General features: G+C 36.8%; 1 protein-coding gene and 1 long non-coding RNA gene across 8 annotated transcripts in view; both read left to right on the top strand.

Annotated features, from left to right (window-relative positions):
• Nucleotides 1-10,889, top strand: part of LOC134647952 (neural-cadherin-like) — a 297,639-nt gene extending 286,750 nt beyond the window's left edge. For 4 of the 7 annotated variants that reach the window (XM_063502340.1, XM_063502341.1, XM_063502342.1 and 1 more), the window contains 4 exons: nt 1,202-1,443; nt 3,493-3,696; nt 7,237-7,461; nt 9,274-10,889. In XM_063502340.1, the coding sequence (XP_063358410.1) occupies nt 1,202-1,443; nt 3,493-3,696; nt 7,237-7,461; nt 9,274-9,380 (778 nt within the window). In that variant the 3' untranslated portion in view covers nt 9,381-10,889. Of the gene's footprint in view, nt 1-750; nt 987-1,201; nt 1,444-3,492; nt 3,697-7,236; nt 7,462-9,273 lie in introns of all 7 variants that reach the window. The other 3 variants (XM_063502344.1, XM_063502345.1, XM_063502346.1) reach the window with 3 other exon arrangements.
• A 460-nt stretch (nt 10,890-11,349) lies between these two features.
• On the top strand, nt 11,350-12,018 carry LOC134648468 (uncharacterized). The gene is made up of 2 exons (XR_010096893.1): nt 11,350-11,383; nt 11,505-12,018. It is a non-coding gene; the product is annotated as an uncharacterized LOC134648468 (long non-coding RNA).
• The last annotated feature ends 1,112 nt before the right edge of the window (nt 12,019-13,130 follow it).

Raw genomic sequence — 13,130 nt, 5'->3', positions numbered from 1 at the left:
TAACTACAACTACATATTTTAATGTGATCATAAATCTTATATTGTACAAGTTCTGTATTTTTAAAGACCATTGGTTTTGTGGGGTATTTCCTTGTTATTGTATAATTATTATTTTTTGTATGAGGTTGAAATTTGTTGCTTACTGGATATCCAAGACCTTTGGAATTGCACTATGATACTAATTGCAACAAAATTTTCATCATACTTAGTATGAGGGTGAACTAGGGTATCGATATAGGAAGTACTCACTCTGAATAATTTTACGGTTTAGACTCACTTGTTTTAAGTCACTCGCGCGACATGTTTCGGAGAGCCTAGGTCTCCTTTCTCAAGCACTAATAGTGCGAACCGTAAAATTATTCAATGTTAGTATGTCTCACAACAGTTTAAATTCGATTAGTACTCACTCTATTTAAGTACTGTGAAACCAACATTTATATATTGTTTTTATTTTTTGTAACTGTATTTTCTTTACCTTTTGCGCGCACTGAGTTTCGCCCCAAAATGATTCTACCTTACCTTATCTACCTACTGAGTTTTCACGTTTAAATTCTAAATATTCATTTACATTTCTGTTCGTTTGTATGTTGTTTAATTTTTTCGTTCTATGAGATACACATGATTTATGATTTATTAATTACACTTAGTATTACAATTTCTGAAAATAAAAACTACTCAATGTTTCGAGACACTTATATGTTTATCGATTGAATATATTGTTTTGACTATATCGTATACTGTGGTGTGTAGTTGCGGTGAAGGTTTGGTATTGTCGAGCGACGGGAAGGGTTGCGTAGACAAGAACGAGTGTCTCTACTTCCCGTGCCGCAACGGAGGGTCTTGCGTGAACCGCGAGCCCTTCTACCGCTGCCTCTGCCCCGATGGGTTCTGGGGCGAGAACTGCGAGCTCATCCAGGAGGGCCGCACGCTCAAGCTCAGCATGGGCGCGCTAGCGGCCATCCTCGTCTGCCTTCTCATTATAATGAGTGAGCACCAACGTGTCGTGTCCCACTAGCAGACTCCCATCGCACTTCCATATACGCACCATCATTTCCATTCATTACTAGTATTATTACATATATCACGTATTTTGTGTACATATAGTTGTCGTATTAGCGATTAGAGTAGTGCATGTCGGTCGGAGGCTCAGTGCGCGCGGCTACCCAAGCGAAGGCGGGTCGGTAACGCGCTAGATGTGTAGGTGTCCCGGCGGGTCTACGCGAGCGGGCAACGGCTGCGTGAACGTGGACGAGTGCCTGATGTCGAACCCGTGCCTGAACGGGGGCACGTGCGTGGACCGCGAGCCGGCGCGCCGCTACGACTGCCGCTGCGCGCTGGGCTACACCGGCCACGACTGCGAACTAGAACTCCTCGCCTCTGGATTCATCACGCCCTCCAGAGATTTCATTATAGCTATCATTGTCTGTTTGTTTGTGCTTTTGGGTAAGATTTATTCATTAGTATGCATGCTTTTACATTATTCAAAGTTCCTGTTAAGTTCGATTTTTCAATGTTAGAGATTTAACATTTATAGGTCTTCATTGTGTAAACGATTAATGAGGCTTATAAATGACAACATGCATTTGATAAGTAGGAAAAGACTATCGGGTCTAGACGTCATGATACTTTAAATTGATTTTTTTTGTGTTATATTAGTTATGTATAAAAAACGAGTAGGTAATGCAAGTTTTAATGAAGTGAAAATACAAATACTATATATTCTTGTAATGCTATTTGCACGAACTTAACAGAAACTCAATGAATTTGTCTAGATATTTTGAGAATAAACATATTTTTCCATGCAAAAAATCTACACAAATGTATATGCGCTGTTTAATTTTATTTTAACATCATCATTAATCATCAACCGTTAGTTATCTAGTAAGTAGTTTCCATAAAATGAAAAAGAAAATATGGCTGTTGGTATGTTTGCATAACTTTTAATGTACCTATTATTTAATAATATAAAACTACTATTAACGGTATTATGTAATAAACTAACTCAAAAGTTTCTTATATCGTAACAATTTAGTGATATAATTTAAAAAAATACCATTTGAATAATTTATTTATAAAAAACAAAATTACCGTTAGCTTAATCAAAATTCAAATAATTAGTAAATGAACTGTAAATTTAAAAGAACTGACCTTAATACATTATTGGAAAATTCATTTTACGGCACCGATCATACGTTTAATATCCTAGGTAAATTGAGACAACTAAACACCTCTCCAATATCATAATGATATCATTTAACGGTCGATTATTACCAGTACCGTCGTAAATATAGAAACACTCTAAAGAACGAAAAGCTTAATGGCTATATCTGCAAAATTGTCATGGAAATATATGGCCAATTGAAATTTGTGATATTACTTTTACGACAATAACGTAGAAATTGAGACTGCAAGCGACTTTAAAGTTAGTGTATATTCGGATTGAGGTCGGATCTACGCAGAAACTATCCCATTTACAATGAAACTTATTGTTCTTGGATTTTGTCAACAGATTAATCTTGCTATTGAAACTATTACGTAGTGGAACTTCCTGTTTTTCTTAGGTAGTTCAAATTTTAGTCCAAAGCAATGAAAACAGGGAAGTTTGTATCTACTGTTCCACCTCTGGGCATACTGAATTATTCGGTTTTCATTGTAGGTATTACTAAAACTTTCTATAGTACAACATAACGCGTCAATTTTAATATCATAACTTCCGTGAGACACATATTAAATACCTTTATTAAAACGGGGCACTCACAATGGTAAGTCGAAAATTGTTCGACATGTTTTGCTCCATAACGAGGAACATCTTCAACGGGAGCACGTGTTGGCGGACCGGCGCAGACCCGTTTTAATATATTTAATAGGTATAACGTGTCGGTATTATTAGTCTATTTTCGCGTTTGACTTATTTAATTAACTTGCCTTTTTGTAATATTCAAATTTCAAAGAATATTAATGGTTACCTACCTAATTATACCGCGACGGAAGACGTTATATAAAAATTAGACAGTTTTTCTTCAATTTAACCTTTCTCGAGATCTGAATTAAGCTGGAGCTACTTAGTATTCTTCTTTGGCGCCTTCTATTCTTTTATAGTTTGAATCGAATTATACTGCAATGCGTACTGATTAGTAAGTTACTGTAATGTCCCCAGCCATTTTTTCTAAACGAATTGATTTTAACTTTTAAAAGTAAATATATAATTTTAGTGTGCTCAATGTGGCTATGCCCACGCAGTACGCATTTTTGAAACTGCAAAAAAGAATATAACTTCGCACAAAGGGTTATCGAACATTTGTTTGGATTTCGGCCTCGAGGCACGCATTGGTACGTGGCGTGCGCCGCAGTGGGTTTTCTCAATAGAAAGGTTCAATAACCTTAATGCGTAATTACTTATGTATGCGTTACAGTACTACAAGTACTATGAAACTGTCACTGCTAAAACAATTTTTTGCGAAATAGTATTTTAATGTATATCCCGTTCGGCAGTCTTGGTGCTAGTGTTCGTGGTATACAACCGGCGTCGGGAGGCGCACATTAAGTACCCGGGCCCCGACGATGACGTGCGCGAGAACATCATCAACTACGACGACGAGGGCGGCGGCGAGGATGACATGACGGCCTTCGACATCACGCCCCTGCAGATACCCATAGGCGGCCCGCTGCCCGATCACGCGCCGACTAAACTGCCCTGTAAGTTTCTATTACGCCCACGTTTCTATTACGTTTCTATTATTATTATTATTATTTCACTTAAACTTAATTTTGATCTCTATCCTATCTATTTTGATTATACCTAATAGTACCAAGAGTTTAGGTCGTGCACAGACATTTAATGATATTGAGGCTGTCAGAGTGATCTTGAAGTAAGCGTTAATTTTACTATTTATAGCTGTCGACGTATTGACACTGGAATAATTGTTTAGGTATTGCAATTAGTACTTAGTAGTATTCGTCCGCCATTAACGTTTTGTTTTCCAGCTTCCATTGCTATACCTATGCTTATTTTATCTCTGATGAAATAAACGCTTCTTCGTATTTTATATACTTCGTTAGACTCCCATGTAAGATATGACCAGCCATATTTGTTTTAGGTACATAGATAAATCGATAATTTTAGTGTATATTTTATATTTCTATATCTGATAGGTATACTGGTATATGGATGTACAAAGAAAGAAAGAAAATACATTTATTTATTAATTACCATCGTAATTATTAATAACAAAATAAGAAATAGGTTATTACAATCGATTATTGCTGCTAGGTACTCCTTTTAAAATGAACGTTTGATTTCTGCGAATTTATCGAAAACCTCGACCGCACCCGAACAAGAGAAGAGGCGCTTATCAAGTTCGAATAAACAAGCTTTGCATAAAAGCCGAAAGTGAACCTTGAGAGGGTCTGCGTAACATTTTTTCACTGACGTCATCTAGAGGTCCGTTACGTAAGGTTACTGCCTATTACTAGAAAGTACACAAAACAACCTACTTCATCCGCCAGCTGAACCCTTTTTACCTACTTATATTGGTTTGAAAAGTAAAAAAATACTTTTCTCGTAAAAAAGGTTTTCCTTATTACACATATTATTTTATAAAAAGTAGAACCTATAACATTTTTGTAAGTCTTAATCTTGAGCTTTTTTATTATAATATATTTGTTTATCGCAATCCCGCTGAAATGAATAGGTATAAAAATTTCTCCATTATTTTTTAATAAATAAATATTTATACACTTTAAATAGCTATAGACGTTCTGGCATGAACCAAAAAACCGCCGTTATATTTATGTGATGGATTATGTTAATCTCCAAGGAAATATTTTTTTGCTGACGGGAATATATTCTTATTGCATTGCCATCAAAACGACGCATTAATGCCAATAACAATAAAACCGTCAGTGTTATCCTTCGAAAGAAATCTCTAGTACATATTTTATGAAAATTGGAACGGATGTATGCTCATTGGGGGACACCACATTGCTTATTCAATTCTAAACCACAAATGTACTTCGTAAATAAAAATCTAAAGAACTGATTTCGTACGAGATCAGTAAGAAGTGTTTTAATACATTTAAACGTAAGTAATTAGTATAGACAAGGGTAATAATTATTTCGAGTTTAATTAATTTGTTTTTAGATTTTTTCGTATGACGAAAAACCTACTCAATTATAAAATACAGGGTCTTATAAATATAATAACAAAGAATACCAACGGTAATAATTGTAACGGCCATTTCCTATAGTGTTGAGTCGCTCACTCGTGAGGCACCTCATTTGTACCACTCATTTTGTTAATTTGTCGCAGTACTTCGTACCGCAAAAATGTCTTACTTCACTCCTCTATTCATTTTACTCATTTACTCGCGCGCATCACAAACACCTCTTGCCACACAAATCATTCACACACTTCAAATTTCAAAAAAACTCTTATCCGTTCAAATTCACTCGCGAGTCCCGCGACCCTCAAAACTCATACACTCGCTAGGTAAACTCAAATGTCTCAAATGAAGAAACGAGTAATGATCCACACTGTCAACTGCCGAACTACAAACCTTATTGCAACGACAAAAGGTCCACCGAGAAATGCGTTGAGTTTGTACCACTCACCGCCTCTCTGTGACATGAACCCCTCAAAAATCCTTTCAAAATGAAACAATGAATTAGAAATACCCAAAGAGGGAGTGAGACCGACACGCGGCGTACTTCAATATCGCTTCGCGTCACCACCGAAAATACATTAACAATTAAACACGAAAGACAACAAGCGTAAGCGCTGCCAGCTTTCATACATCTTTAAAAAATTGCCGCTGTTGGAATTAATTGAATAGTTGACGCTGAAAATATGCTAGTACCTCACCTCATTTGAAGTAAGACATTGTAACACCTCATTTTAGAAAATGAGGTACTCATACAAACTCATTTTAAATTGATGTCCTACCCATCACTAATTTCGTAGTCTTCTGGGAGCACTCTATCAGTTCAATATTTTTATACGAAATGGTTTTTAAATTAGTTAGGTACTGGTTTTTATATATTAGGTTACGACCTACAAACCATCGGAATATCTGCCGAAGTACGAAGTTCAAAAAGTTTTATAAAGAGCGATAAATAGGTACACTCTGGAGGCTAATTCGAACTTACAAATTGACGTCAATAATTTAACATGACTCGCCAGTGCATCTCGTTCGTTTTATAGATCGATACAAGTGGGATGCATTGCGTTTACTACGCGTAATATAATGACCAGACATCAGACATAGGAATCCGTGGGGCAAATTTTCTTGACAGGTAGGGACTTCCTATATCGATAAACTCAATTATCGATGCTCGTTCTATATACTAGTGATCGCCCCCAACATTGTGTGTTTTTGTAAGTATTGTTTTGAAGACAAGTATGAAATTCACACATAGCATATTTTAAATAATCGCTAGGTTATACACCGTGTTTTTATTGAATTCCCTTAACTTCGAGGTATGGTTAAGTACGTTTAAGAGAACTAAATGGCATAGTTAGTTTAAAAAATAATATTTTTTTTTTGCTTTTTTTACAAAAAAATATTATCTTTAAAAACTAATTAAATGTAGCATATAGCGTTGTTGTAACACGGGCATTACATTTAACTCAACCAAACAATTGAAATCTGTGACATATCAATGTCATTTCGAACATCGATCGACCGAGAATGTACTTAAGTTTAGTAGCAAATGTATGAACTCATTCTAAACACTAATCAATATGTAAACCGGCCCTAAGGCAAGTGTACACGCTTGTAAAGGCCTTATAGCAAAAAAATAAAATATTGATTATCTCCGAAATGGAGTTAATTAGAATATCGGTGTCTTTGAGAAAGTTACTTGATTTAAGCTCAGGAATGCACCCTTGAAATTAACGGAAATCAAAAAAAACACGGTGTATAAATGTAGGGCGTAATACATTGCACTATAAAATAGTCAATATTATCTCAACCTCTTTATTGATCGATTATCAATTATTAGATTTTTACACTTTTAATAAAAACATATTTTTACAAGCAAACCTTTGAGTGATCACTAGTATATAGAACGAGCATCGATAATTGAGTTTATCGATATAGGAAGTCCCTACCTGTCAAGAAAATTTGCCTCCTATGTCTGATAATGACAATGATCAATTACCTCTTTTTTGCAACCTCTTCATACCTAGTAGAAGTAGAACACTAAGACTTATGCATTTTAATGTTTGTTTTGAATAGATCCGCTAATGGGCGTCGGTCTCGGCGTGGGGCCCATGGGAGTGGGTGTGGGCGTGGGCGTGGGGCCCGTGTCGATGCCCGGCGAGACCAACGTGGGCATGTTCATCGAGGAGCACAAGCGGCGCGCGGACAGCGACCCCAACGCGCCGCCATTCGACGACCTGCGCAACTACGCTTACGAGGGCGGCGGCAGCACCGCGGGCTCGCTCTCCAGCCTCGCCTCCGGTAATACTCTTCAAACTTTTTATTTCCCTCTATTCCCACTAGAGTTGTGCTGTTCTCGAGAACGTTCTCCGTTTTGTTTGGAGAATGTTCCCGCTCGAGAATATTTTCAATAGTAAACGGAGCACCTTCTCGAGAACGGCACAACTCTATAATTCCCACCTCAACTTACTCATGGCAAATATTTTTTTAGACTTCATTTCTCTCTTTCTATCAATAACTATGATTTCTCTCTGCACCGTAAATAGAGGCCAGCGTCGTTTTTAATTTAGAATTATTTATTTCCATGGTGTTCTTACCTGGCGGCCTAGCCAAGGTGACAATCGCTATCGCTTCGCCATAGAATCGTTTTGTATTTCTCTATCTCTGCATGTTGGCTACGCGGCCTGGTCTGTGTATGTTCCGGTCTACTGGCAATCAATTTCCGAGTTGTACACAAAAGCGACTGTAATATCCATTCCTATAAAAGACTTTTCGTGTGCCAAGATTAAACGGTTTTTGCTTTGTAGGTGAGCTTACAACGGCAACTGAAGCAAAATAAACGAATATTTGAATCTGACTAAGTACCTATTGCTCAGTAAAATAAAATATCAACTAAAAAATTCTTGCAAACCAGACGTCATTTGTTTGGCTTAAAGAAAAAATAATTCATGTATTCACAGTGCGACGACCATGGTCATTTTTGTGACCCATGTAATTTTTTTAAATAAAACATAATTATCGAAACGCGAATTTATTTATTTTTTATAAGTAAAATAACGTTAGCTGTCGTTATGATTACGAATACTTTAATGAGCAACCTAGTAAACATTTACAATGTTTGCAACACGTTCTTGGGATTGGCATTTAATTTTTGCTGTAATTTAGGCATTCTCTGAACAATTCGTTAACGGTTGTCTGAGCCCTTCAGGTGTTTGCTAATAAATAATAATGTATATAGGTATAGGAATAAATAAATAAAGACTGTCAACCTTCAAAATCAACAGCCGTTTCATGAAAAAGCTCATCCGGGTCCCAATGTAAATAACAAGTACGTACAGGTACAGTCAGCATCAAAAGAAGCGGATCATACTACGCGTCAGAAGTATTAACCATTCTCTTATAACATAACAAAAAAAGATGTGTTTATAAAATATGTAAAACAATTAGACTGCAATTTTGAACGAGAGCTGTAGATAAATACTTACCTCCGACAAACGCTTTCATCCATGGAGATTGTCAGAATTTATTTTAAACAAGTCCGAGTATGCTGGCTTGAAGTCGATATCACCACCGACGGTTCGTAGGTAGGTACCTCAGAATATATATGTCACCGTTAAATTGTAAACACTCGTCAGTTTCTCAATCTCGCTAGTTAAATTATAAACTGACGGTAGGGAGATTATAAACTAACCTAACCTAACCTACGTTAGATTATAAAATAACGGGTTCACAATCTTACGGTGTCATATACATCGAAATATGTACGTTTCAAATAAATTTGTCTGTGAAATGTGATAAATGTATTAATACAATTTGGCTCAATAGTCTCCAATATATACAAGTCAAGGGGTTCTCACTCGATGTTGTTTAGGAAACGTCATAGGCGAGCGATCGATCAATTCATCAATTTCCCGTACGTCTGAGGCCACGGGTTAACAAATTATACATAAACCTTCCTCCGTTGCATAGTTTTAAAGATCTAAGTATACAGACAGACAGAGAGACAAACAGCGGGAAGCGACTTTGTTTCATACTATGTAGTGATGAGTGCACCAAAAATTAATTAATTTTAATTAATTTTAGGCTCCTAAAACTTATAAGCAATATTGTCAGCAGGTACTGATGACGACACGCACGAGTATGACTACCTGGGCGCGTGGGGCCCCCGCTTCGACAAGCTGGCCGACATGTACGGGCCCGACATGGACGAGCAGCTGTAGGCGCCGCGCCGGCGCGAGCCACGCGTTAGTCAATTGTCTCCCACCCTACAATAAGACATAGTCAATCCGGCTAGCACAACTGTATTGCCGACATACTACCTACTTCATAGTTCTAGATGCAATTGAAAACACGAGTGTGGTGTCGCGTACATTTGTACTAGACGTACGAGTAGGTACAGTAATCTTTGGAGCTTATCTCCTCTCCGTATCCGCGGAGTCGCATTTGTAAATAAACGTGCGGGACTAATTAATATCTCGGCTCTCACTCAGACTTAATTATTCTTATCAATTTTATACAACTTTATTTGTAGTTAAAATAACTTTAAGTACTCATTTTAGATATTTAATTGCGACATTTTTTATGAAATGTAAACGTATCTTCACCAAATATTTGATAAATAAGTTTTTATTCGAGTTAGCCATACTATGAGTCAGTATTTTAGGTATTGGAAATTATTGTGTTAAGCGGATTTTTGCCGAAGGGCCAGCGTGAACCTGGGTCGTGGGTGTTTGTAGATAGTGTGCTATATACATGTGAATAATTTATACGAGTATTTTGTAAGTCCACAGCTTTACGTGATACCACTTAATAATATGGCCCTTCCGCATAACATCACTATAATAATGAAAGAATATGTTATATTTTATAATAGTGATTGAATTAATTAATGTGTCCATTCGGACGATCGAGTTTATAACGCTCATTCGACTCGTGGAATATTTTCGAGGGATGTACATAATGTAATGTTACACTAGGCACGACTACCCTTGAATATACTAGCGAAATATGGAACTTATTGTAATTCAACTATAAATTTAAGAGAAAATAAACTGTACAGTAACTATGGTGTTCCTTTCCTAACGTCTCCGTGTAGTATTAGCGAATAATAGGTTATCTGGAAATAGTAGGTAACGAATACATAGTCATGGTTCGAAGAGAGTTTTGCGTTGCGTGCGTGCGTGCGTGGTGCGGGAGGCGACGGCTGCGAGCGGCGTGAGTGTGTGCGTGCGAGGCGCGGATATGAATGGGACTGTGCCAATTTATAAGCAACCTATGGATACAGCTAATGATGGTAGACTTAAGTGTTTGCACTTTATTTATTCGTATATTTACATAAATAAATTTAGTCGCACCTAGGAAAATATCAATAATTAAGAGTGTTGTGCTAGAATTCTATTCTAACGATTTTGATGTGAGAGAGTTATTGGGAACCGTTAGAAGTCATTAATTTAAAGATTAATTTTTAAGAATTTATAATAACATTAATATATCTACCTAATAATGTTTCCATAGACTGTCTCACCTCGACATCGAATAACGATCAGTGTACATTTTAGAATATACTGAATTGTGTTAAAATGACTGATTTTATTATGCGTTTGAAAGCCTAAGATTTTTGTAGATTCGGTTATTTAATTATAGACTTCGAATACCTTACTCTAAGTCCACCCTATAGTTTGCACACGATACGAACACTTCTAGATATCATTCAACTACATAATATTAAAGCAATTCTTGTTAATTATTATTCATATAAGAATACTTACAATATAGTTTAATAAACAGAGCTGCATCATTTTTATTAAGTTACATTATCATTACACTGCCAGTAATCATACATATTAACGAATTACTAAATAGTGTTTTCAGTCCGTTTTTGTATTTCAGCCTTTTACAATATATAATAATTATAAGCTTTTTGGAACTGTTTATTAACAGGACGAGACTTTTTAATTTTCTGACCTTATCTACGGTGCGTGTCTGAGCATTTCTCAAATAATTTGTACATTTCGATCACATCTTAGATTTCTATAAAAATTGGTATGCTGGTAAAGTACATGAAGCTGAACAATTTCAACCATATTTCCCAAAATGTCCAAGAAAGTTTGTATGAAACTTTCCTTTTTTTATAGAACCAATTTTTATAGAAATCTAAGATGTGATCGAAATGTACAAATTATTTGAGAAATGCTCATCTACGCTCACCCATATCTTATAAAATGTCATTCAATAAAACTTGCTAACTATGTAAACAAACCGCCATGCTAAAATTGACACTAAATGTCAAATTACTAGTAACTTTTGTTTACATAGTTCGCAAGTTCTATTGTATGACAGTTTAGAAGCTCATTGCTGTCCTCGGTAGTACCTTCACGGTTTCCCGAAGCGTTCGGCGCCGAGGTCGCGGTCGTGGGTGCTGCGGGCGATGGCTTAGTTATGACTCGCGTATTGCATGTGACTGCAACTGGTATTCACAATTTATGCGCCGTGATTAACGTGTGTAACAGCTGCGCCAGCCGCGACCTCTGCGCTCTACGAACTTCCCTTACTCGTGGTCTCTGTCGGTTGTTAACGTAACGCAGCGAAAAGAAATATTCTCTAGCGTTTCAGTGTATTTAAAACAATGCAATTGTCTCGCTGCGTTACGAAGCTGACCGGCGAAGGCCTTGTCAAAGCACACGTACATCGACGGCAGAGCACTCAGTACAAGGTGCGAGACCGCGCTCGCCACTGAGCCGGTGCGCATATTGTTTTAGACATAATTGATACCTAGTTATGTTTGTTTCAACTGTGATTATTTAGTTGTACAACTCTGATGATTACATAAAAGAATGAATAAAAATGTAAAAAAGTTGAGAGCAATTTTTATTTTTTATCACCTGATTCAAGCTAATATACAGTACTAGTATAAGTACCTAGTTATCTACCTCATTTAAGATTGTGTGTGACAGACGAAGATATATCGTTGGTGTATCATATATGTACACGAAGAAAAATCAAGGTTTTCTTTTATGTTACGGAAACTTAAGGATAATCTAGCCTAATGTCTGGTCTGGTTATGACTTGTGTGGACAGGGGTCGTCCAGAAATCATCTGATCATATGCCCTATTTTTCTTTTATGACCTAGGTATGTTGGTAAAGTACCATGTGCTGCAAGCTCTTCATAGCGAAGGAGCGTGCATGAGCCAGAGAGTTCAGCGAAGAATAAAATTATAATAAAACAACCACAAATATTAATATAACTTTTCTGTGCACCCCTCAGATCAGGCTTATGATGAATCTGTTATCGACCTGATAGAGCAACTGTCAACTGTCGCTTTTTAACACCGCTTGATAGAAAGTGGGACACGTCGACTTTATCACGCTATCAAGTGGAAATAATAACTGCGACCATTTACCCGTACAGTTCGAACTTGAAAACTGGATTAAGGTGGGATTCCACAAGTGTGCGGCACAAGTAAGATTATTCATCATGCTTGGGCCGCTCTGTACATCTGCCGCACACTGGTGGAATACCGCCTGTATATAGGTTCGGACCTGAGTGTGCGCTGCGATTGGATTTTGGGTCTGGACTGGAGGTAAGCTGGGTAAAGTTTCGCCTGATCGGCCTTCGTGTTCACAGTATTTTGTTTTGCACTCAGCAACCGTGCAGAGTGCAAAACAAAATGTATAACTTGAGTATAAATACCCATTTTATTATTCTCTATTTATCGGTCTATGCCTTGTGTCAGCTACAGGGTATTGAATGCTCATGTTGTACAATTTACTATTATAACCTTACATATCCTAGATGTTAAAAAACAACATGAATATTATTAGTTACACATGTAGCCTGAAAGCGCTTTTCGTCGACAAAGTTAACACTTAAATTAATTCACATCAGCATACCATTGGTAATACATACATTGCAGTTAAAGTTCATATTGAACAGCGCCTAAGGAAAATGTCAATCAAGATAAGGAACAGT

The sequence above is a fragment of the Cydia amplana genome, chromosome 5, assembly GCF_948474715.1.
Source record: "Cydia amplana chromosome 5, ilCydAmpl1.1, whole genome shotgun sequence".
Lineage (NCBI taxonomy): Eukaryota > Metazoa > Arthropoda > Insecta > Lepidoptera > Tortricidae > Cydia > Cydia amplana.
This window is presented reverse-complemented; position numbering and strand designations above follow the sequence as displayed.